The 26,078-nt window shown below is 42.2% G+C and overlaps 1 protein-coding gene across 1 annotated transcript in view; it reads left to right on the top strand.

Annotated features, from left to right (window-relative positions):
* SI (sucrase-isomaltase) overlaps positions 1-25,815 on the top strand; it is a 129,432-nt gene extending 103,617 nt beyond the window's left edge. The window contains exons 56-71 of the mRNA XM_053390436.1: positions 12,153-12,263; positions 12,448-12,510; positions 13,100-13,216; positions 13,877-13,961; positions 14,674-14,812; positions 15,158-15,291; positions 15,750-15,784; positions 15,882-15,998; positions 17,186-17,334; positions 18,608-18,692; positions 18,790-18,846; positions 20,180-20,304; positions 20,929-21,017; positions 21,592-21,641; positions 22,174-22,338; positions 25,220-25,815. Of these exons, the coding sequence (XP_053246411.1) occupies positions 12,153-12,263; positions 12,448-12,510; positions 13,100-13,216; positions 13,877-13,961; positions 14,674-14,812; positions 15,158-15,291; positions 15,750-15,784; positions 15,882-15,998; positions 17,186-17,334; positions 18,608-18,692; positions 18,790-18,846; positions 20,180-20,304; positions 20,929-21,017; positions 21,592-21,641; positions 22,174-22,338; positions 25,220-25,297 (1,599 nt within the window). The 3' untranslated portion in view covers positions 25,298-25,815. The remainder of the gene's footprint in view (positions 1-12,152; positions 12,264-12,447; positions 12,511-13,099; positions 13,217-13,876; positions 13,962-14,673; positions 14,813-15,157; positions 15,292-15,749; positions 15,785-15,881; positions 15,999-17,185; positions 17,335-18,607; positions 18,693-18,789; positions 18,847-20,179; positions 20,305-20,928; positions 21,018-21,591; positions 21,642-22,173; positions 22,339-25,219) is intronic.
* The last annotated feature ends 263 nt before the right edge of the window (positions 25,816-26,078 follow it).

Below are 26,078 nucleotides of genomic sequence, written 5' to 3'. Positions count from 1 at the left end.
TTGTGGTTGCTTTCCAACATAGTGTTGTTTCCATATCTGTAGTGGAAAGTGACTGAAGCCAAATAATGATTGTGGCAAGCATTTGTGGATTCATAGATAAAAACATGAGAACAATATTCTGTTTTTCAGAGTGTATTGGACATCACTGTGGACCACCCAGGATATTCAGATCCAAACAACTTGGCATTTAGTGAAATAAAAATCCTAGGGGTGGCAGCCGACACCCCTCCCAGTGCTATTGTGCTTCAGAATGGTGCACCAATCCCATCCAGCCATACTGCCTCCTATAATTCTACAACTCAGGTAAGAAAAAATGGCATCAAAAAAATGGTCCTCTGTGAACTACTTTTAGTACTTGGGAGCCTCCTTCCTTGGTCACCTCTGTTGAAATATTACTTTCATTTTCTTTCTTAAAAAAGATACCCCAAATAATTGCTTTGATATACTCCCTCCATTTTTGCCCATATATCTTTAAATTAATTTAATTTAAAAAATAATTTAAAAGAAAGGGGGTCATCTTTCTTCCTGCTCTTCATATATATTGAATCTGCCTTTTCCACCAGAGTCACACACACAGTTGACATTTTCACTAAGCTACGTATATTCACCATGACCTCAAAATCTCCTTCCTTTAGACACTGCCAATTCAGACACCATCAGTGCAGGTTCCCTCTGCTCCTTTTAGGCCAGGCTTCCTCAACCTCAGCCCTCCAGATGTTTTTGGCCTACAACTCCCATGATCCCTAGGTAGCAGGACCAGTGGTCAGGGTTTTAGGCTCTTCAATACATTCTACAAAAGAACATGAAGTTGAATTCGCTGTTTTATTGTTCCTGTCTTTATTTCCAAAGGTCTTCCACATTACGGGTCTTCAGCTTTCACTGGGACAAGCATATTCATTAAAATGGGGACAGGTAGCACACACCGAAAAATTTAACTGTTATCCCTACCCAGAACCAACACAAAACACTTGTGAAAGTCGCGGCTGTGTCTGGGAGGTAAGCATGTTTCTCCTCTGTATGTTTTCCTGTAATCACAAAAAACCCCAAAGTGAGCATACTTCCAACAAGTGAAGCAGGTTAAAGAAAACCATTTTCTCCCAGATTAGGAGAAGGTGATTTCTGTAAACCATTGCGCACAGTTTTGCACGGGTGAAATTGGTCACAAATTCTCGGGGTGGCAATTGTCGAATGAGACCAATAACAGATCACTCCCCCCCCCCCTTTGGATGTCTATTTTGTTCTGCTTCTACTGTAATGTGTGGATATTTCCCCCCGCACAAAATTCTGCTCCTATCCTAAGATCAATTAGTCACTTCTAAGAGAGCTCCTGTTGCTCGGTCCCTGCTCCTGCCAACCTAGCAGTTCGAAAGCACGTCAAAGTGCAAGGAGATAAATAGGTGCCGCTCCGGTGGGAAGGTAAACGGCGTTTCCGTGCGCTGCTCTGGTTCGCCAGAAGCGGCTTAGTCATGCTGGCCACATGACCCAGAAGCTGTACGCCAGCTCCCTCAGCCAGTAAAGTGAGATGAGCGCCGTAACCCCAGAGTCGGGCACGACTGGACCTAATGGTCAGGGGTCCCTTTACCTTTAAGAGATGGTCCATTAGCAGATGCTTGGAGCAGTTATGGTGGGCTGCTTTCACACCTTAAATCTTTTCCCTGAAGTTTTTCCTGTGCAAATCCTGCTTTTCCTGTGTATGTTGCAAATACTTCTGGGTCATCATGTGTTTTATATATATATATATAACAGAACACACCATTTCCCTTTGGCCAGCAGGGATGGTATGTTGGTTTTAGGTTCTGCCTTCTGGTCAAGGCAGGAACAAACGCTTTGGAAGTAGACTGCTCCCATGATGCTCTAGTTCAGGGGTCGGCAACCTAAGGCCCATGGGCCACAAGCGGCCCACAGGGTCGTTTAACCGGCCTCCAAGCCGCCCCCAAACCAAGCCACCCGTTCAGCGAGTCCCCACTTGCTGCGCTAAACCGGCGTAGCGGAGTGTGGGGACTCGCTTCCGTGGCACCGGAAATCACGTCTGTACATGCGCAGATGCCGAAAATCACATCTGCGCAAACACAAACACCAGAAATCACAGACGCACGCCATCCGGTCCACAGACGGATCTCTGCTGGAGTGAACTGGCCCAGGCGAGGTAAACCTTGCCGATCCCCGCTCTAGTTCACTTCCTGCCTTCATCAAATTCAGTCAGCAATTGCTTAAGCTCACTCTTTGCCTTTTTCTCTTTTCAGTTTGATCTATTCCCCCACCCCCTGATTCTTGGTTTTCTTTTGTTTTGCTGGTGTTGGTGGTTTTGTGTCTCCAGTCCACTTGTATTTTGCCCCTTGTCTTCTGCCTTGTTTTCCCATTACTGCACAGCCTTTCTACCTTCCTTCATTACCTGAGCTGGAAAACTCCAATAGGAGAGCTTATCTTCCAATGTCTTCCCCTGAGCCTTTATCAAACCATAAAAAGGGGGCGGGGGAGGGCTGGATGCTGGATGCCTGAGATGCATGCACCCACTAAAAGGGAATTCTTCCTTTTAACTGAGAATTTTCCAATGGAATTTTGTTTCTCATTCATTAATGGAAAACGTTTGGAAAGATGCAGGAGAAAATATCAACACATCGCTACGTTTTCCCATATAATCTCCATGAAACAACCACACTATTTGCACAATGCACCGGTGCCGCCCTATAGTATTTGCTAAATTAAATGATATTTTATTTCAGGTTGTCTCTACCCCTGGTGTGCCACACTGTTATTATCCCAGTAATTATGGTTACTCTGCCAGTAACGTTCAAAGCAGTCCTGGGCGCTTGACAGCTGAGCTCCGCAGGAACACCAGCATCCCTAACCCTTATGGGCCTCGTTCACCACCTGTTGACCTACTTAACTTGGAAGTAACTTATCATTACAACAACATGCTGCAGTTTAAGGTAAGTGTATCCCCCTGTGACCAGGGACAGAGTGGTGTCACCACTGAGGGAGGTGACAAAATGTCAGGTGGCACTCACCGCAGAGTCTGTAGCGTGCTCGAGTCATGCGTCTCTCCTGGGAGAGACGTGGTGGCTTGGGCACGCGTAGGCTCCATGCTGACCAAACGGTCCATCTGCTGCCTCCCCCCCAGCGGTAGGGCAGCTGCGTGGGAGGAGACAGGCAGACTCTGGAGGCACCATGGTGTACCCTGCCCCTATGGGCGGCTTGCCAGGCACCCCCCCCAGCAGCTCCCGAAACAGCCTGGGTCCTGTATACCTGAAGGAGCGTCTCCACCCCATCGTTCAGCCCGGACACTGAGGTCCAGCACCGAGGGCCTTCTGGCGGTTCCCTCATTGTGAGAAGTGAGGTTACAGGGAACCAGACAGAGGGACTTCTCGGTAGTGGCACCCACCCTGTGGAATGCCCTCCCTTCAGATATGAAGGAAATAAGCAGTTATCTTCTCTTTAAAAGACATCTGAAGGCAGCCCTGTTTAGGGAAGTTTTTAATATTTAATGCTGTATTGTTTTTAACACTCAATTGGAAGGCACCCAGAGTGGCTGGGGAAACTCAGCCAGATGGGCGGGGTATAAATAATAAATTATTATTATTATTCCTCCACCGCTGCCTGTGACATTTCCTTAGCAAGGAATTTGCAATATGGTTGGACAAAAGAAGGCTTGTTGGATTCAGGGATGTTTTCTGGGTTCCACCAAGAACACATACAGCTTCTTAGGAATGAACCGAAACTGTTTATTTCAGGCTAATAAAAAAAAGGGGAGCTTAAAACACTAGGAGTGGTTAATCTGTGTCTCCAGATATTGCTGAACACCCATCAGCAGTGTGGCAAATAATGACAAATAATCAACCCTGCTCAAACTGTTTCATTTAGCGAACTTCACAGTCACAAAAGGAACAAGGGTCTTTCTTCCCACACTGCAAACACTTACCAAAATACTATTTGCATGTATCTGTGGTTTCATGTGTTTGTGCATTCTGCGTTGCTTTTCCTATTGCTTTTATTTTCTTTCTGTATGCCTCCCTAGATCTCTTTAATGAGTTGAAGGGATTGATTCTTTAGAAAACCACTTGCCTTTCACTACTCATCTCCCCCTTCAGCTCAGCTGATGGAGGATATGGGACATACTCCAGGGTACATTATCATTTCACTTTGCTCACAGTGGCATGCCTGACCAGTGCCCAGATTAACTGGATTTGTGCACCATGCTTTAACCAGCTCTGCACTAAGATTAAACACATGCATAAATTTATTTGTATGGCACCTTTCAATTGTTAAAACCATGCTCAAGGTGCCTTGCAACATGAAAAAATACATAATTAGTCTTAAGCGATAAATAAAACACCCATTTAAATCATAATAACATCTAAAAGAATATATATATATATATATATATATATATATATATATATATACACACACACACACACACACACACACACACAGCAACAACACCTACCCACCGCCTGCCAACAGAATCAAGAGTCTGATCAGCAACCTCTGCCTTTGTAGCAGGGGCCAGCCAGGGCCCCACCCTCTTGGGACAGGTGAGAAAAGGCCTTCAAGGAAGGGAGCAGGTCTTCCAGGACTCCCAGTCAAGGTTGTCTCTGACCTCTTCAGTGCTCAGGTTTTATAACGAGTAGGCTATTGTATGATTAAACCACGCAACAGACGTAAAGGTTCAAAAACCTCTTAAAATGTAGCTTATATTACACCCACTGAATATTGCTGCTTCTCCGTAGATTTATGATCCCAACCACAGAAGATACGAAGTTCCAGTCCCGCTCTTCACCCCAAACAGCCCTGAAAGCACAGAAGCTAATCGGCTCTACGAAGTGGAAATTGTCAACAACCCATTTGGCATAAAGATCAGACGCAAAAGCACAGGAACTGTTATGTGGGTGAAATCTTTGCTTTTATTGGTAGACTGATAGATATGTTGCATATGCTTGTCAGTGGCACAATTGTATCATACATACCCAGTTGCAGTGTCAGTTCTGTGATCTCTAGCGCATGTTAAATTTCACAGAGAATAGCTTAGCTGATTTCTTCCAGATCTACATGTATATATTACACCTGTTCCATCATGACAGCTAGCCACATTCAAGCTTCCTTGAGGCAGGGTATAAATAAATATAAAATGATGATGATGATAATGATGATAGTAGTAGTAGTAGTAGTAATAGTAATAGTAACAATAATAATAAAACTGAATGCAGCATCTGACCACTTATGCACAGAATTGGAGCTGCACTCTTGGGGTGACTGCTCTTCAGTTATAGAAAGTTTTCCTCACAAGATTCAAGTCTGAGCATGTTCTGGAGAAAGGCACAAAACATCTAAAAAAGCAAATTGGTGCTTAGAGTCCAAGGAAAGAAGCAATGAAGAGTAAATTTTGTGGGGTGTTTTTATGCTTAATTCATGTGTATCCACTCTTGACATTTGGTAGAGTTCAAGTCTGAGCATTTCTGGGGGGAAAGTGTACGATTTATGAAGAGACAGCTGATCTAAGGTTAAAAATTATGAAGGTCACATTTTAATGTTAGCAAAGGTTTTATTTTGTTTTATTGTACCCCCTCTGAGTCATTAGGAATGTTTGGTCCATCACACAGGTAGAAGATGCATCCTGTTGCTCACAAATAGGCAAGAGCTAAGATTGTAAAACATGCTTTATCACCCATGTGGAGGAAAACTTTATCCAACTTAGCATTAAACCCCTGGTATTGGACCATTAACAACATCTTACAGTATTATTTTTTTGAAAATACTGCTGTGCTCTGCACCTTTTAAATTTCTTAGCCATAAGTGGTTCGGCAGGGATATTTTTATTCTGTTGAAGAGAAAACAGACCACCTACTGTCTTATTTTCTTTCCATTTTCTCATGAGTTATACATACGATGATACGGAGTCACCATCCTTCTTTTGCAGCTGGAATTCTCAGGTGCCGGGCTTCACCTTTAGTGACATGTTCATTCAGATTGCGACTCGCCTACCATCACAATATGTGTACGGATTTGGAGAAACTGAGCACACTCAGTTCCGGAGGGATATGAACTGGCAGACCTGGGGAATGTTCACAAAAGATCAGCCACCTGGTGTAAGCACTGCTCCTACTTTGAAAAAAACAAACAAAACCAAAAAAACTTACTGCTGTTTTCCTAGCTAGTGCCATTGCCAATAAGGAAATCTGGAAGCATTTTTCCTGTCTCCTAAACAGCTAAACCTCTCAGTTTTTAAGAATGTAAAACATTTTTATTAAGAAAGAAAGAAAGAAAGAAAGAAAGAAAGAAAGAAAGAGAATGCAGGAGTGCAGAATATTTTGATCTGCTCTATACAATAATGATATCGGAGAGTAAGGAACTTATAGCACAATCCTAATAATGGCTACTTAGAAGTAAGTCATATTTAATGCACTGTGCCTTATCCTCAGGTTAAGTGCATTGCACTTGCAGAACATTGTCCTGAAAGGTGTTTTCAGAGCCAGAGCTCAGCTATTCAAAATCTTCATGATTGCAGAGATTTCACATCAGTGTGGTATAGCAGGGAGGAAGCATAGTTCAGGGGTAGGTCATATGCTTTGCAATCAGAAGGTTTGAGGTTCAATCCCTTTCATTTCCAGCCATTCACCATTCACTTGAGGAATTGCTCTTATGGTATTCCCTTAGACATGTGCTGCCCTGGATGGATGAAACATTGCCTGCTCTTGATGGGGTTACTCTCCTGAAGTACATATCTTGGGGGTATTCCTGGATTCATTACTGTTGCTTGAGGATCAGGTAGCCTCGATGGTGCAGAATGCCTTCCATCAGCTTTGGCCGGTAGACCAGCTGTGTCCCTGTCTGGACAGAGATAGCGTAAACTGTCGTATTTTTGCTCCATAAGATGCACCTAGTTTTTAGAGGAGGAAAACAAGAAAAAAAATATTCTGAACGAAACAGTGAACATATGATTTTTGTGGTTCATGCTGTGGCCACAGACATGTGAATTTGGGGTGACCCATTGCAAAAATCCTGAGGATCCATGTGGATCTGTGCTTTGTAACACGTTTTTGCGCCATTGCGGTCCCACGCAACAGTGGGTGTGAGATTTTTTGGTGCAGGCTGTAGCCATGGAGATGCTATGTGATCTGATGGTGAATTTGGGGTAAATTTGGGGTGACCCAATGTAAAAATCCTGAGGATCCATGGGCTTTTACCTACCCCCTCCCAGGCAGCCCCCGCTAGTGTCCCTTATCTCTCTTCCGATCCCACTGATCAGCTGTTTCCTTTCAACACTCCCTCCCCTCTTGTTTGCCTTAGTGTCTTTTCCTTAGCTGGAGCAGTTTTTTGCTCCTCCTTTTCTTCTAATTTCTCTCCTTATTGCTTTAGTCTTCCTGTTTCCCCCCTTTGCAAGTTTGCTGTCTTTACCTCCCCCCTCCCAGGCAGCCTCCTTTATCTCTAGTGTCCCTTATCTCTCTCCCTGATCGCCAAACGATCAGTGGCTTTGTTTCAACACCCACTTCCCTCTTTCAAAAAAGAAGAAGCATGATCTGCTTTTTGACCCTGGGCAATTCGGCTCCAGGGACCACACATTCGCTCCATAAGACGCACAGACATCTCCCCTTACTTTTTTAGGAAGAAAAAAGTGTGTCTTATTGAGCGAAAAATACAGTATGTCACCTGTTCTCTGGTAACCTCTAGGTTAGATTGCTGCATCACCTTATCCACAGGGCTGCCTCAAGACGGTTTGGAAGATTCAGTTGGTGCAGAATTCAGCAGCCAGGTTGCTCATCGGGGCAAGACAGTTTGAACATACAACGCCAATCGTAGCCCAACTGCACTGGCTGCCAGTTTGTTTATGGGCCCAATTCAGAGTGCTGGTTCTGACCTATAAAGCCTTCAGCAGTTCAGAACTGCAATACTGCAAGGACCACCTCTCCCCATATGAACCTGTGATCATCCAAGGCCCCTCTTTGTGTGCCTCTCCCACAAGAGGTCTGGAGGGTGGAAACATGAGAATGGGCCTTTTCTGTGGTGGCCTCCCATTTGTGGAATGTTGTCCCCAGAGAGACTCATCTTTATGCACCAGCTGAAAATATTCCTCTTCTCCCCAGGCCTTTTACTAACTAAACAATCTATGGCATTTTAAGCAGGGGTGGGTATAGTTTTTGTTCATTATTTTTGTGTTCTTGTATTATAAACTGTCGTGTGGTTCTTGGAGGAAGGGCAGTGTAGAAACTTTAACAAGAATAACAACAACAGCCTCAGCCACTAATGAGATATATGGAACAAAAATAGCAAGTCATTTCAATATTTTGGGTATGAATGGCCCTGCATTAAATGTACACAAATTTGCATAAAGTTGCCCATTTAAAAAGATGCATTCTCGTGCTGCTGGTTTCCAGACTGTGACAATAAATTATGTTTGTCATTCCCTTAGTACCTCTCTTTCCATTGTTGGCTTCTCTTTCAGTCTAGTCAGCAAATAGCTTACTGCTCTCAATCATCGTCACTGTGTTTAAACTTAAACCCTGAGAGCACCTTCAATAAGAAATGAAAAGAAAGGAGTGGTTTTCTTGATGGTCTCAAGGAAACAGAGTACAGGTTCCAAAAGCACTCAGTACTTAAAGATAAATCAGGCTTCTCTCTGGTCCACTTGGGGGAATTTAAACAGCCCATACCAGCTCTTTCCCCTCTGATCAACCCATTCACCCACTCCTTTAATTTTGCATTTACAAAACAATAAATTGGCCTTGCTATGGCTGTGGTGATTGTCGTTATTAGCGGGGCCAGGTAGAAATTTGCCTATCATGCGAATTGGCTATGGCCTTGGGGTTTTGCCTACATTGTAGCAATTGTCACAACTTTGGCAGTTTAGGCATTAGGTAACCTTAGTCTTGGTTGGAGAGGAGGGGTTGTACCCTTGCTTTCCCCTCCGGAAATAGGGTATCCCATTAAAGGGATCAGTCCATATGCCCAGATGGGGGACCTGGGCCTCAGCGCTCCGAGAGAGACAATGATCCCTGCAGGGATCCGTGCTGCCGGGTTAACTCTGATGTCATTTCCGGTAGGCAGCCCAGAAATAAATGCTTACCCAGTGCCTATGCCAAACCACTTCAATAAATTGGCCTGATTTGATCCCACTCAACTGTGTTGTGTCTTTTCCTGGTATTCTATCGGAGCGGGGTGGGGGAGGGGGAGTGTTCAGCCTAGGCCTGGAAATGTGTTGTAATTGCAAAGGTGTTTTCATCAATCACTTATCTGTAGTTATTCAGGGTTATTATTAAGAAGGACTGAGGCACTTCTACCAATATAAGGATTTTGCTGCAGCAGAAATGAAATTCTTCTGTTTGCTTTTTTTTGTCTCTTACAGTACAAGCTGAACTCCTATGGTTTCCACCCTTTCTACATGGGCCTGGAAAATGATGGCAGTGCTCATGGAGTTCTTTTGCTGAACAGCAATGCCATGGGTAAAAGAATTACATTTATATATACGTATGCATTAAAAAAAAACCCCACGATTGCCTTTGTCACTGTAGCAATTTATTATTAATTCCCAACTCCTCCTTCTGAATTTTTCAGATGTCACCTTCCAGCCAACACCTGCTCTGACATATCGCACGATTGGAGGAATTCTAGACTTTTATATGGTTTTGGGGCCGACGCCAGAAGAAGTGGTTCAGGAATACACTGCAGTAAGATACACCTGCTCTAGTATATTAAGTGTCATGATCCAGGAAAGGATATTAGTTTCTTGTAGGAGGCTTCTCTACATGTCAGCTCAGTATAAACACACAACATCTTTTGATGAGTTCATCCAGCAAGAGTTCCTAATTGTTTCATGAGGCTACTTATGCGCTACCAGAATGGGATGGAGTCCACCAAATGTTACTTTTGTTCTGTGCCCCCTTTTCCTATTTCACTTTTGTTTTAAATCTATGATTTGCTCTTCAATTGCAGCTAATTGGACGGCCTGTCATGCCACCCTATTGGGCCTTGGGATTCCAGCTTTGCCGCTATGGGTACAAAAACACGTCTGAGGTTGCCGAAGTGTACGATGCAATGAGGGCAGCTAGAATACCCTACGTAAGTGCCTTGCAGCTGTGATCCGGTGCTATTCAGATTCCAATCGATAATTATTTTGTTGGAAGAAGATTTCAAAATGATTCAGAAAATCAGGACTATATCAATCCCAACTGAGTTCTGTATAAAACATTACTCAAAGTTCTATGCAGACAAAACCAAGGGAAGAGGAAAGAGTGGAGGAAAGAGACACAAACCTAATTTGTATGGTTAAGGTCAGCAAAGAAACAATTTTGCCCTTCTCTATCCCAGTGATATCTCAAAGTGAAAACCGTTTTAAAAATCTTTTAAAAAGCAATAAAACATTCTCAGAAAATTTAAGGTTTACATTTTTAGGTGCCTGTGTCTTAGCTATGGCTCAGTTTGTGAAGTGGCCCTTCAACTTTCCTAATGTCATTTAGACATGCTTGAAATTGAACCTGATGGGTTTGCTATTTGCCTTGTAGTTTTGAATTTTAATAGTTAATAAAACAACAACAAAAAGTGGGGGCTAAATTGTTTGGTCCAACCCTAGAATATATGATAATCTTATCAAAAATATGATCTACGGTACTGATGTATCTATGACACACCTGTTTGCCCCATTCACACTATGCATGCTGTAGATGCACACTGAAAGAATCTTGGATATTTATTTATTTATTTAATTAATATACTGCCCTATACCTAAAGGTCTCAGGGCAGTTCACAGAATCAAGTATGCTTCTGGATATATGGATCTGAACTTGAAGATTCTTAACTGTATTGAGCCATATTTTATATTGAAAGTCCATGCTTTCTGTGTTTCGCATCTTGAACATGTTGAGATTATTTTAAATTAATCATCTCCAGGTCTTCAGTTTATTTTTCACACATGTCTTTGCTGTTTTATTTTAACACAGGATGTCCAATATACAGACATTGATTACATGGAACGGAAGCTAGACTTTACCCTTGGCAAAAACTTCTCTGATCTTCCAGCTTTTGTTGATCGAATAAAATCAGAGGGTTCAAGGTACATCATCATCCTGGTGAGTAATTGTTAATCATTCTTAAGATACCATTGTGGAATGCTGGTAGCATGCATTATTGGTCCAGTACCTCAATGTACACCCAAGCTATGTACCTGTTCCTTTAGGGGAAGTGCAACCCCACTAGAACAGGCAGTCTGCTCAATTACTCAACCCTGGGAACTGTCTCTTCCCAGCACTTCTGTCTCAACATGATTCAGTTTCAGTTTATTGGTTCTCATGAAGCCCATCATTGCCTCATGACACCAATCCAACTTCTGCACAATCTCTCCTGATCAGTAGCAGCCCGTGGGGTTTGGTAGAGTTGAATGCCCCCCATTTGTGGTTGTGGGGGGCTGTGGGGGCTGGAGGATTGAGTCTACATGGTACACAGGTGGAACCAATCCACCTGTGGTGTGCTCTGCCATTGTCCAGTCCTAACCAGCTTTTGTTTGCTTTATCTAATACAATCAGTATGTTCAAGGCTCATTGCCATCCTGCTTAGTTCTTCAAGCTTTCTTGAGCTATCATTATGCACTTTGGATAATATGCAGTTTTAATTGTGCTCTGTTGAATAGTTTGCGTTACCAGTCCTGGCAATATAATAACCATGGTTCTGGGTCAGACCAAGGGTCCATTTGCACCAGTATCTCATTTCCAACCATGGACGGCCAGATAGCTTCAGGAGTCATCAAGGCAACAGCTTTCACCTACTCATTGTTCCCCAGGATCTGATAAACAGAGAGGCGATACCCCTCAAAACTTATCAGAGTGAAATATATAAACTACGCAAAAGCTGAATAAGGAACTCCTTCTATATAATCCCTTGAAATAACTGGATGAGAACTCGCTCTGGGTTTCCCTTCCATCAGAGGTCATGCTGCTATCCACAGATAATCTTGTTTTTGTGATTCTCTACCACAAAGAGTTCCATTAGCATCACTCACTGCATTCTTTCAGAAACTCAGACTGAAAACCTGCATCCTCCAAGAAGGTTGGGAGGTGTGGAAGAAGTCATGTCATGTACAGAGCAGAATGAATGAATGAATGAGTGGGAAGCATTAGCACTGCTCATTTAATGTAACAGTAAAAGTATTTTTGATTTTCCTTTAGGATCCAGCCATATCAGGCAATGAAACTGAACCATATAACACCTTCACAAGTGGTGTTCAGGAGGATGTTTTTATCAAATGGATCAACAGTTCAGACATTGCATGGGCGAAGGTATTGTTGCAAAATGTCATTGCCTTACTTGCCACAACCCAAATTCATTTGATGAAAAGGATAGTTTGCACCCTCCTACCCAGCCTAAATGGAGTCACTCTTCATTAAATAAAAGCGTAGATTGTTTCCAAATGCATACAAGAATTCAGTGCATCTAACTCTACATTTCTTCCTTTCCCACAAGGTGTGGCCAGATTATCCCAATGTAACAGTCGATGAGAATGCAAGTTTGGAAGTTCAACTGGAGGTACTTTAAAAAAACAACAACCAAAAAACCCAAAACCCAGTTTCCTCAATTATCTCTCAGTGGTTATGGAAAGCTCAGTCCTGATCATTTCTTTTTCAAAACCTCCTGTGGCCCATAACAATAATGGCATATGCCCATAACAGGGTTCTTTGATTGAATTTATTCTTTAGAGTTTAACATATATAGTTTGTCAAAGCAGAGAAGTGCAATGCACTAACTGGAGTTGCTTAATTTGCCAGGCTTCCTCCCAGTCATCTTAGGTGAGGTGTTTGTTGTGGTGTGTGTGTGTGTGTGTGTGTGTGTGTGTGTGTGTGAGAGAGAGAGAGAGAGAGAGAGAGAGAGAGAGAGAGAGAGGTGGGTGGGTGGGGGTGGGGGTCCAATGTGAATTTCACTGCCTAGAGTTGCCTGTTTGGCACCAGTTTTCAAAGCTCTTTTCTCCCAGCTTCCTCACGTAATATTTGAACATGCTGCCAATTTCTTTATTTTTATATTTGTATTCTACTTTGTTTTGCAAAGCCCCTTGGAATCTTTGTGAAAGGGGTGGTATGGAAATATTTTAATTTTCTTCCTTGCTCTGTGTTTTTATCAGCTGTACCGAGCTTATGTCGCTTTCCCAGATTTCTTGCGCAGTTCCACATCGCAGTGGTGGCAAAGAGAGCTAGTGGACTATCATGCCAATGTACTCAAATACGATGGGCTGTGGACTGTAAGTATCACATACTGAGTTTTCCCTGCTGCCTCTCAGTCCAAGGTCTCTATATCCCCATTCAGAAATGGTTGAGTCTGTTGCTCCATTCGGTCCTGCCACTCCCAGATGGGGTTAGCATTGCTCCTAAGTAGCGCAGCCTCACCATATATTGAAAGCATTCTTATATGACTTTCACACTCATGGAGAATCCTGGGATCTGTAGTTTGTGAAGGGTGCCAGAAGATGTAGGACTTTACCCCTAGCATGCATAAAGCTTGGAAAGTGATTTCCACGCCCATCAGAAATATACCCTCCTTCCAACCCAGGAGGGTGTAGCTCTTCCCCTCCCCTTTGCAATTGACCTGGCACATCCTAGAGTAGTATGAGTAGCCATTGGGAAGAAAAAAAAATCACAAGGTTTCTCAGCACACTACTGCACAGCAAGGAAGAGTGAGAAGGAAAGAGTTTCTTTATGTCCACCAACGTGCAACTAATCTTTCCACTGGACGGAAAAGTGAAGCTAACTGGGGGCATATGGTTTAGAGAATGCAAACTGGGAGGGAGGTGTTTGAGGTGAATGTTTGTGAATTTCTGCTCTGAGCTGAAACTTGGAGATGCTCACCAGCATTTACCAAATGTGCTATTTTTTATATTTTGGAATTTCAAACTATATTTTAGGACATGAATGAACCATCCAACTTCATTGATGGAGCTGTTGGTGGCTGCAGGGATCAAGATTTAAACAAACCTCCCTATATGCCAGGTAAGAGTAGTTCTTAAAACACACAGGTTCCCTTGGATCAGTGAGACTTAAATTAGGAATAATAACCTTGTCCCGTGGCTTTCCATTCATTCATTTAATACTCACTTTAGAGGATTTGAGATTACATCTCGCTAACTTAGACTTGTGTTATTCAAGCACCAAAAAATGCTCAGCTGCTTTACATCTAGTTTCACTTAACGTATTTGTTACCTCTGTGTAACAAATACCAGAAATTTTACATTTGTTCTAATATTTCATTTCAAAAATAAATTCCTCCTTGTAAGGTTATCTATTCTGAACCTTTATAATAAGTCCCATTAAACATCTAAATAAACTTTATATAATAATTCTCCCACACAACTGCAGACTCCCTTACTGATTGCCTTGACATACAGATGAGATCCTCTAGGTTCTCATAGTTTGTGGAGTCTGCATGTCTCTTGTCTGCCAATAGAAGAGTCCATTTAAACTGGAAAACCAATATGGATGCAAGAGTCAAGCTGAATTAATGGTTCTGTCTGTTGCAAATGACTATCCAGTCCTGGACATAAGAGGGAAGGGGATAATATATGTGGAAATGCTGCCCTAGACATTTTTGCTGCTGCAGCCTGGACTATATATATATCCTTCGTTCTAAGAGAAAATTAACATGTTCCATTCCTTTTGAAAATGGCCCACCTCATTGTGTGGTCTTACCTTGTCTCCTCATTAGCCTTGGTTTTAAGAGAACGAGGACTGGATCTTGTGACGCTGTGCATGGATACTGAACAGCATCTCTCTGACGGAACACCTGTGAGGCACTATGATGTACATAACCTGTACGGATGGTCTCAAGCAGAACCAACTTACTAGTAAGCTGTTTTCCCTGTTTCATATTCTGGAAATCCTGCTTCTTTACACAAGATGGTGTTGTGACAGTAAAGGTGTGCCACACCTCACGTTCTGCAATTTTTTGCTAGCACTTTTTTCACCGACATTATTCCTTGCACTCTTGTGGTGGCAGAATGGTAGTCCATGTGAAACTGATGTGCATTGGTGCCACAGCTCACCCTTTAGATTGCTATAGGTTGTTGTGGGGTGGAGCAGGGGAAGTTGCAACAACCGCTTTGAAATCCAAACCAAGTGGAATCTTTAAGTAGCATAATAATTCAGCATGCAACGCTATATTCATGTGTGCTTTTTTATCTTCCTATTAGTGGTATGCGCAACGCCACAAAGGAACGTGGGATCATTATTACCCGTTCAACTTATCCCTCCAGTGGACGATGGGTAGGACATTGGCTTGGCGATAACTATGCCAGATGGGATCAGCTTACAAAATCTGTGATTGGTAAGGGGAATCTTCAACGTTATCCAATGTTTGCCACAAAAGTGTCTGCTCTGCTTTTTTTTTAGTAAGGGGATGGAATCTTAATTGAAGTGGTGGCTCCCAGCATTTGCCACCTGTATCATGTTACCGGCAATGTCCTCACCTGTGTCTGGACTCAACCATAATGGGGTGTGTTTTGGTGTCCCACCAGTGTGTCCAGTGCAAGCTATCTACACTGCCACCCCTTTCCTCCAAGTTCCTGAGCCAATGGTGATGATTTAAACTATTCACTATGCCAGGAGCATGTGTAGCACTGTAACATAGTTTCCACGATTTCCATCTGGCCCCACAAACAGTTGTACTTGCAGCAGAAACCGGAGACATTATATTACCATTCAAAAAGGATCCTGAGAGCATTGGTCACTTCTTTTAAGGAGACAGGTTGCTCAAGAAAATCCTATTGTGCTTCCTTTTGACAGGTATCATGGAGTTCAGCCTCTTTGGAATCTCTTATGTAAGTTCTGCTCCTGGATCGAAATCTTTGAAACACTTTTGAATAATCTAGTGTGGCGGAGATCATTCTAACCTCATTCCCCTTTCCATGCTTGCAGACTGGTGCTGACATCTGTGGCTTCTTCAATGACACAACCTATGAAATGTGTGCCCGATGGATGGAACTTGGAGCCTTCTACACTTTCTCAAGAAATCATAATGTGATGGGAACTAGGGTGCGTCTACCTGTTTTGGCAGTGTGTTGCATGCAGTAGTAAAGCGACTGTAATACTGTTGGTAATCTAAAAATGCATGGTTAGTTGCTGGTTTAGACACATACCCCTCTTCCGATTTCCTACTCCGATTTTCATTCCTCCCTGATGAAAATAGAGCAGTGAGCTGTTCTGGATGCTGTGTAGCCATGAATTCTCAGTCCTGAATTTTCTCAGCCCTGCAATGATGAGTGGACATGTGAAGGGAAGAAAGAGGCTATGTTGCTCAACTTTGCAATAAAAACCAGACTGAATCCCTGCCTCCTTGCTACTCACTCTCCAACATTACATATTGGCTGTGGTTCTGTGTGTATCCCTAACCGATTCAAAAAAAAATGCAGCTATCTGGTGCCACTCCACAAAATGGGGCAGCCACACTAAAAGCCCTGCTCTGAGTTATGCCCAAAGCGGGAGGGTTGTAGGCCATTGCAAAACCGTTTTGGTGTGACGGTGTTGTAGACCTGCGTAACTTCCTTGGCTCTGCCCCTGCTCCCAGCACTGATATAACATGCATCTGTACGTGTCTGATGTGCCACAGGAGGCACAACAAATCCATCCCCACTCACTGCCAGCAGTCAGGGGAGCACACACATGTGTCTAGAAACACAGATTTCCCTAGTGGTTTACACAAACACAACCTATGGGTAGTTTGGAGGGAATAATGACCCTGGGCCAGTGATGGGTGCATTGCTTTGAAGGCTTACTCAGAACAGGTTTCAGAAAGTGGAGTTGTTTCAAAGGCTGAAAGATAGAAGTATCATCTATATTAATTAATTCCCAAAGGATGTTCCATTTAATATTTCATTTACCTTGTATTTTGTTCCAAAGGCAGTTGATAGAAGGATTTCTTTACTAGAGGTTTCACCCAGGTAGAGATTAGCATCCAAAATAGCTTTCAACTTTCCTGCCCCATCCCCAGGCTGCAGCAAGACTCAGACTAAATCTACAAAATGCAGCCAGTTTCTTATGCTATTCTGTTTGACTCAACATATGTTGCCTGCCCTGTATTCTCTTATATGTAATGATGTGAGTTTTCTATGGAAATTTGAAAGCCTTTTGATTGATGCTTACTGGGATTTTCTTCCGGGGGAGGGGGGGGAGAACAGGGCAAGATATTCTGCAGCTGAATGAATTTCTTATCTCTTTTACAGAGGCAAGATCCTGTCTCCTTTGATGAAAGATTTGTAAATATATCAAGGGATGTGCTCAGCATACGCTACAGATTGCTACCCTATCTCTACACATTGATGCATAATGCCCATGTCAACGGCGACACTGTTGCCCGTCCTTTGTTGCATGAGTAAGTATTAAGTGACAACACGCTGTGGGGGATACTGTTGTGAAAATTTGTCATGGGCTCAACAAACCAATACATCTTCCCCACCAAGTCAGAAAATATATCAGGTTATGTTTTAGCATAATTATTGCTTTGGACTCATTACTACAAACCTTTAAAGTTTAAACCATGGGTAGGCAAACTAAGGCCCAGGGGTCGGATCAGGCCCAATCGCCATCTAAATCTGGCCTGTGGATCAGTGTTTTTTTACATGAGTAGAATGTGTCCTTTTATTTAAAATGCATCTCTGGGTTATTTGTGGGGCATAGGAATTCGTTCATGTGTTTTTTCCCCAAAATATAGTCTGGCCCCCCACAAAGTCTGAGGGACAGTGGACTGGCCCCCCGCTGAAAAAGTTTGCTGACCCCTGCTTTAAACCTACACATTCCCCTCTTCCATATCCCCAAACATCCCCATAAGCATCAGTTAAGGATGAGGGAGAAATTGCGATTCAATTCACATTTAACAGTGATCACACCTAATTTGCACTTTATGAGACTCTTCCAGTATTGGCAGGTTCCTCCAAAATCTGTGGAGGCAAAAGGGATATAAAGCTACTACCTTGCTTCCCCCTTGAACCTACAGCCAGCCCAAACTATTTCACTATCAGAACCAAATACTCAGTCAACCACCAAGAGTTCTCTGTTTTGTTGGCAGAAGGATTGCTGGGTAGAACAAAAAGAAGTTCACTCAGGTGCTTAAAAAAGTCTTTCAATGCTGGAACTAAACAGCTTGATGATAACATCTGGCAACACAGCAAGGCTTCTTCCTATCTTTGGGAGAAAAGTGAGCTGCAGTTTTTAACATTCACCTTGTAGATGGATGCAAATTGCTACTTTTTTAAAAAAATGAAATTAAGAAACTCACTTTCTCTCCCATATCCCTGAGCAGATCTCCCCACCCCCGCCCCTAGAATTAGGCTGTTGGAGTTTTTAGAAGTCATGTACAATAACTTGTGTCATCCATCTAGTGAGCTTGCCAAGCTTCAGTGAAATGAATAGGTTTGGGAACTAAACCTGACTGAGGACTGGTACCAAGACTTGACTCTTTATTTTTGAAAATCAGCTGAAATAGCTACTCTGCATCCCAGTTGGATGTCTCGTTACATCGAGAAGTCCATTTTTTTAAAAAAAAATAACAAAATTGGGCAATGTTTTAGAACTGGAATTGATTTATAATGTACTGAGACTGCAAGTCTGATAAGATGAAATAACCATGGTTTACCGTGTTTCTTCAGGTTTGTGGGTGACAAAACAACATGGGACATCTACAAACAATTTTTATGGGGTCCAGCATTTCTCATCAGCCCAGTACTTGACCAAGTAAGCCATTAAATAATACTGTCACTTATAAATGGAACGTTTGTGCATGCTATTTTCTGCTTTGTCTTCATTTTACACTCATCTCTTTAAATTCTAGGGTGCTGTGACAGTACATGCTTATATACCAGATGCGCGGTGGTATGATTATCACACGGTAAGCAGCTTAATAAATCTTGTCAAGAGTAACCTCAAATCAGGTGATACTTGCAAGTTAGATGCAAGTTTAAAATCTCCTATCCAATCAGGTTAGCTCCTTCCAGGCACTGGGCCAGATATCAACTAACCTGTTCCACTAGCAGAAGTTTGCTCAAGTATTAGCAATTGCTCAAGAGGGATTTTCCCCCTCTCTTCCCCCCAAGGCAGCCCCTGCACCTCCTCCAAGTCTGCTCTGGGGTAGGGTGGGTGCTTGGGAGAACTGCCAGAAGGGAGAGGCAAGATTGTTCTGTTGGCAGATAAAAATGGTTGTGCTGATGGAACAATCTCCTTAGCACTATGTTGAACTCAACTAGTAGACTAATTTCAAGGATCATTTCAAGGATACATAGGTGCAGTGCTTTTTTAAAAAAAATATGTTTAGGGGTACTCTCATTTTGACTCGAGAAAATCACCATTTTATAGTTCAAATCAGGGGAAATAGATACAGTAAATGGACAAAAGTACAAAGAACATTACCTCATGTTACACAGCTGACAGCCCATAGTCACCTCCACATTGACATGAGGTTGTGTGCACTAACATCTTCCTACTCATATTGAAATACTGTCCCTCAATGAAGCCAAACTTTCATCAGTAAAACACCACACATCCACATTTCACACTGCTTCACACATTAAACGCTCGCTTCCCTCTGAGACTCAGGAAACACCGGAAAAGGAAATGAGGCCGCCATCGGGGGTAGCAATGGAACTGACGATTCACCATGCTAGAGAAGAAACTATATATATATATATATAGAGAGAGAGAGAGAGAGAGAGAGTGTTTCTTCTCTAGCATGGTGAATCGTGTGTGTGTATATATATATATATATATATATATATATATATATATATATATACTTTAAAAATAATTAGTTTCTTCAAAATAGATTCACAAAATGTTTAGGGGTATGCATCCCCCCAGAAAAAAGCACTGCATAGGTGACACAGTCAAAGTTCAATATCTTGAGGAATATAATTGCACGTTCCTCTTCCGAACCATATCTTTAATGCTCAACTAGTGCCCATCCTTTACAAAGTGGGGAATAGAGGGTTTGGTTTTGAATGGAAGCCCAGTGAAGGACAGGAAGACATAAGAAGAGCCTGCTAGATTTGGTGAGTGTTTCATCTAATCCAGCATCGTGTTCTCACAGTGGCCAACCAGATGCCCATGGGGAATATTTCCCAGCTTAAACAGAGGACAGAATTTCCCTGTTTGTAAAATTCACGGAGAAGGAGAAATTCTGGCAGGTTCGACAGCACCGTTTCAAAGTTCTGCTTTTATGGTTGTAGGGGAAATATATCGGAGTGCGAAGACAATTCCAGGACTTGGATGCACCCTTGGAGCATATAAATCTTCATATCCGGGGTGGCTACATCATCCCCTGGCAAGAGCCTGATATTACTACCAATGCCAGGTGAGTACAATTTCTCATGGAATGAACTTGAATTTTATGCAGACTTGACTCCGCTTTAGCAGTAGCTGAATGGTTGATCTCAGGTGATCAGCCATTCAAAAACTGGCCAACCAGCTGACTTGTCAGAAATGGACCTTCAGTGTGTGCCTGCAGATCTTTCTCGCTTTCACAGTAAATGGGAAGTTCCTTGTGTTAGGTGGGGAGGTTCATGGGCACACAGGAGCCCAACACCCGCCAAAGAGGTTTCTTGGACAGTCTTCAGAATTCTCATAGAATTACTGAGTTGGGAAAGGACCTTGGAAATCAATCAGTCCAACCCCCTTCTCCATGCAGGATGCCTAGGAACAACACAGGAACATAGGAAGCTGCCTTATATCAAGTCAGACCATTGGTCCATCCAGTCCAGTGCTGTCTACACTGGCTGGTAGTGGCTGTCCCTGGCTTCAGGCAGACGTTTCCTACCTGGAGTGACTGGGGATTGAACCAAGGACCTTTTGAATGCAAGGCAGATGTTCTACGATTGAGCTGTGGCCCTTGCCCTTTGCATCTACAAATCAAATCAAATTAAAGCAATAGGCATTTCCTAAGGAATGTTTTCTACTTCTTTTCTTGTACTTTTTCTAGCCGGAAGAACCCTCTGGGGCTCACTGTTGCTTTGGATGATAATGGCAATTCCCGAGGAGAACTTTACTGGGATGATGGAATTACAATTGGTAAGTGCCTTGCCAGACAGGAAAGGCCCCAAATTTGGTGACTGCAGTGGTACCTCGTGTTGCAAACTGTCCCTCTTACGAAATCTTCGGGTTAGGCACTAACCCGGAAGTAGATGCCCCTTGTTGAAAACTTTGCCCCAGGATGCGAGGAGAAATCACGTTCCAGTGGCACGGCAGCAGCAGGAGGCACCATTAGTGAAAGCGCGCCTCATGTTATGAGCGGTTTCTGGTTATGAACGGACCTCTGGAATGGATTAAGTTCACAACCAGAGGTACCACTGTAATTTATTATGCATGAACTTGGGACCCCATCCTTCTTCATTAGATTATGGGGTGCTGCTATCTCATTTTATTCTCACAGGACAAAAATTTAGTGAAAGAAAGTGACTAGCCCAAATTATCTAATGAAATAGTGTCAAATTGGGTTATGAACCCATTCCGATATGCTACTGCCCACTCTGTCTGTTGTTCACCAATCAACCTGCTTTGTCCGTCAATGTGCAAACTCTTTAACTTAGTTTACTATTCTGAGAAACAATAGTAATATATATTTATACATATATTTATTTTGCAGATGCATATGAAACTGCCAACTACTACTTTTCGACATTTCAAGTAACGCAGGTAGGCTTATTAACCTATCCCTCCAAATAATTTAAGAAAAGATGCATATTCCTTGTAACAACAAACACATTTTTGCACTCACGTTTTTCATTCCTCCTGCATACCTTTCCTTATAAAACAATTTCTATATAATTCAAACATGCACATAAAACGTATCTCCACAATGCACCTCTCCATTGCAGAACGTTGGCCTGGATTCACAGATTCCCAGGCTGACAATATACAACCAGAGGAGATTTAACAGAGACTCATGTCACATATTTTATTTGAGCATGCCAAAAACAGCTCTTTGGACCTCAGTCATTGCTCAGAGATGATGTGAAAGATTTGTCTGTAGTGCTTGATAGGTTTCATGCATAAATGTCATCACCTGATGTGCAGCCTTTGCAAGCTGAAGATAAATGTGTGAACTTCAGGCTACTTGCACATGTGCAGGTGGTTGAGTTAGAATTTGGAGAGTGCTGATGGAATCTGTCTAGAGCATTTAGGGTCCATTTATTAAAAATACAGCCTCTTTTTCTCAATTTTTCAGAATACATTGAATGTCACTGTGGTCCACAACAATCTACCTGATGCCCTTGTCTTAAGAATGGGTTATCTGCACGTCTGGGGAGTCACATCCTCAGTTACAAGTGTTACTGTTACTTATGATGGGCAAACAGAACCAGCTACCCTAGAATATGATTCAGCAAACCAGGTAAATCCAAAAATATTGGAATTATTAGTGAAAATCTTTTTTATTTTATTTTTTATTTTTTGCTATTCATGTCGCTTACATTTCCAGTCCTCTAAAATCAACACAGTATTCCTTTCTACTTTATATTCTAAGATTTTCTTTTCGCTTGGTATGAGAACAAAATATGCATACAGGCTCATAATAAAGATTTCAAATCTAAATCCAAGCTAGAAGAGATGCTAATATCCGACACAAACGGCCTAAGAAATGTCTGTATCTTTTGGTGCGTAGTGGGCACATGCTTATTGAAGGTGAAGGCATGCACTGATATGCTGGCGACCTATACAGAAGGGGTGGGGAGTATTTTCCCCAGGTTGAGGGCCACATTCCTTGATTTGGGAGCGAAGAGGAGGAGTGTGGCCTGGCGTGATGACGTAGTCTTTGAAAACTCCTGAGGGGACATTTGGTGGGAGGCATCTGGCCTCCAAGCTTGAGGTCCCCTCCTGCTGCTATACAGAATATTAGTGTGCTTAATCCAACTTGGCAGCTTTCATGAAGCTGCTTATACAGGGTCTATGAATAACCTCCTCTCCTGGTTTTGGCACCGTAGCGTAAAACTTGATAGATGGGGGTGGGGCAGAGATCCTTGAGGAAAAAGCTGGAATACAATATGGAACACAAAGGAGATGGCAGAAATTGCATCATTTCCACATCTCTGACAATTGCGTAGATTTGCAAAATAGTCCGAAACCACCGGCAAGCACATCTTGTGCATCTACGACGTGTAGAGAAAGATGTACAGATTCTCGTATGTCATTAGATTCTAGAGACCCTTGGTTTGGTACCACAGCGTAACCAGGGGACGCATAGGAAAGATACCCTCTGATGCCGTGGACTGAGCACCATCCTTTTCTTCCTCAATCATCACTGCGGCAACTTTGCTTTCTCCCCTCCCATCCAGTCCGGTAAACATAAAGGATAGAATTCAATGTCACAATCTTCCAGCTGTTCCATCTGCATGAGCATTTCAGCTTGTCAGATGGGACAAGCCTTGCTACCTCCCTCCACAGTTGGTACCCTCTCAAAGCCAGTTTTGAGGGGGGAAGTCCTGCTCTGAGCTTCTGCTGGTTAGGTGAATCTTCTTCATCTCCCGCTGCCACATTAGTTCTGCCTTCCACCGAAACCCCAGCGTCAAAGCGGTCGGCATCATTCCAAGCAATAGGCCTAATTGCTGGTTCTCCTGCAAGTAAATTCATCAAAATCCTGCATTTATATCCTCCTGCTTTACTTCCATTTTGCATTTTTGTTTGCTTTCCTTTCATGTCCTGCATTTCCCAATATTATCACTCAGCTAATTGCTGCTCAGTGCAACAGAACTTCCCGGGAAACGTGCATTAGTCATCTCTGTAAGCCTGCTCCTTCTTCTTGCAGCTCTCATTTTCTGCCTCTAATAAAATGCATCTCACATTGGGCTAATCTCTCCCTGCTCTTCCTTTTCTCATTTTCACTGCCAGCCTCCTTCCTTCTTCTGCTGACCTTCTGCTGCTATCAGTCTGGAGAAAATGCTTTCAAGTTTCTGCTTCCTCCATCTCTTTCCCACCAGCTTTAGAAGGCTAAAATATTTTCATGCCACATGTCCATGCAGTAATTTAAAAGGTATCTTATCTTTCCCGGCCCTCTTCTTTTTTCTATAACAAGAGATGTTTTTAAATGAAATTGAGATTATCCACCATACTATAGTGATAGCTAAATCTTTCTCTTTTCACACCTCACATTTGGAATTGGAAGCAAGTGCTTAGTGTGAGGAGAGATCCTAAGTTCTGACTTTGAGAACTTTTTTTCTGGCACTCTGTTTCCAAGAGGTTTAATTAAAGCTAAACATTTATTTGGGTTACAGTGTCCTGTTTTCAACTTGAATAGAACCATTTCTTCTCTTTTGTTTAACCTTTGATCATCTGCCTACCTTTGAACTTTTGGATGACTACCCATTCCTTGTTATCTTTGTCCCATTTCTCCCTTCATATTTGCATAACTTTACCTTATAGAGTAGAATTCTTCCCAAATCAGTCAGGATGGTCCCCCCCCCCAGCTTTTCTTTGCATCGTCTTTTCTAACTTAGAGCAGTGTTCTGCTGTACAGACCTATTAGTTTTCAGTGACAATTATCAGGGGAATTGTGGAAGGGGGACACACATATTTTGAGCCCAAGCTATGTTTCTCACAATTCAACTATGATTCATCATCATCATTTTTAAAAGCTTCCCCTATGTGGCTTATCACTGATGGGGGAATGAAAGATGGGGAACACAACAGTCTTTTTTTTTTACAATGAAAGCAGCCAAGTTCCCTTCCTCTCATTCAGAAAAAAATTGCCAGCATTGTAGTTCTAATTACTTAAACATGTTTTTGTATGAGGTTTTGACTAATATGCACATTTTTTGGAGCAGAGTTTTGACAAATAGAATGAATATTTGCATACTGTTTTCACAAATTTTGTGCACATTTTATGCTAGTAGATGCATTTATGTACACACTACTTTTGCTGGAGATGTGCATTGCAAACTTTGGAGAGGTGCACATTTTGAAGACAGCTGTGTTTTCATTTGCATATTGAGAAGTGCGAATTAGGTGGTTTTCTCATTCAAATACAAAAAATATCAAAATTCTCCCCCATCTTTAGAACATCTAGTGCAAAGTAGAAAGAATGTGCTTTCTGACAAGTGTGTTGCATTTTATAATAATACCTGCATGTATTTGCAGTGAGTGTCATTTTGCAAATGTGTTTCAAAATCCTTCTGAGAGACTGGTATTGCTTTCACAAATCAGGCATCTGTGGTTGTAAGAATTTCTCAAAATAGCACTGAATTAACCCACCCACCCCTCTTTTAATCTCTCCTATTCAGATACTAAAAGTGGATTTCACCAGCAAAAATTACCTCATTCATAAATTAGCCCAGGTCAGATGGGTGACAAGCACTTAACTGTCTGCAGAAAACATGCTCCATGAGAACCTCGCCGTGGCTCTAATGAATGTGTATTGTAATGTATTTAAAAAACTGTGTTTTGTTATGTTAGCAGTAAACAAATGAAGGAATAGGTGGGACTGAACTGTAGTTAAAATATAATAAGGCATTTTCATTTTTTAAGGCAAACCATTTTTGTTGTATCTGAGAACTCTAGAATACTGCTTTCAGCCTTTAAAATGAGAAGGGATGTTTATTTCACTGAAATGCAGGGGTAGGGGATAAATTTGTAAAATAGGCAGTTGAATGTATTTAAGACATATATCAATTATAGCAGTACAATCTGTATGTCAGGAATCACATTTTTGGTCTGTTTTGCAAAGGAGTTAAAATGCCTAACATGATGAAATATGCAATTGTAGTTTATTATGATGTTTATAAATATCTCTGCAAGAGTGTGTGATAAAATGCAACAGAGCATTATTATTATTTTGTAAATTATACTAATGTGACAATAAAACTCCACCGACAATGTACATAGTTGCACATGTAGATTTTGTGTGCGCGTGTGCACATCTGTAAAGACTTTAGTAGTGTCAGTAAGACCTGGATTTTCCGGTTGATAATACGCACCTCACTTTCAAGCTTCATATACTTCTGAAGCTCAGTTTCTAATGAGAGCTATGGATTATTTGCCCTTCCTCCCAGTCCCTAGATCTCCTCTCACCTATCCAGCAACTTCTAACCACATGCTCCCACCTCACTTATGGGACTGGTACGATGGTGGTTCTCTGACAAC

Source organism: Podarcis raffonei, chromosome 5 (assembly GCF_027172205.1).
Source record: "Podarcis raffonei isolate rPodRaf1 chromosome 5, rPodRaf1.pri, whole genome shotgun sequence".
In the NCBI taxonomy this organism is placed as follows: domain Eukaryota; kingdom Metazoa; phylum Chordata; class Lepidosauria; order Squamata; family Lacertidae; genus Podarcis; species Podarcis raffonei.
Note: the sequence above shows the minus strand (reverse complement) of the source record. Positions and strands in the feature narration are given on the sequence as shown.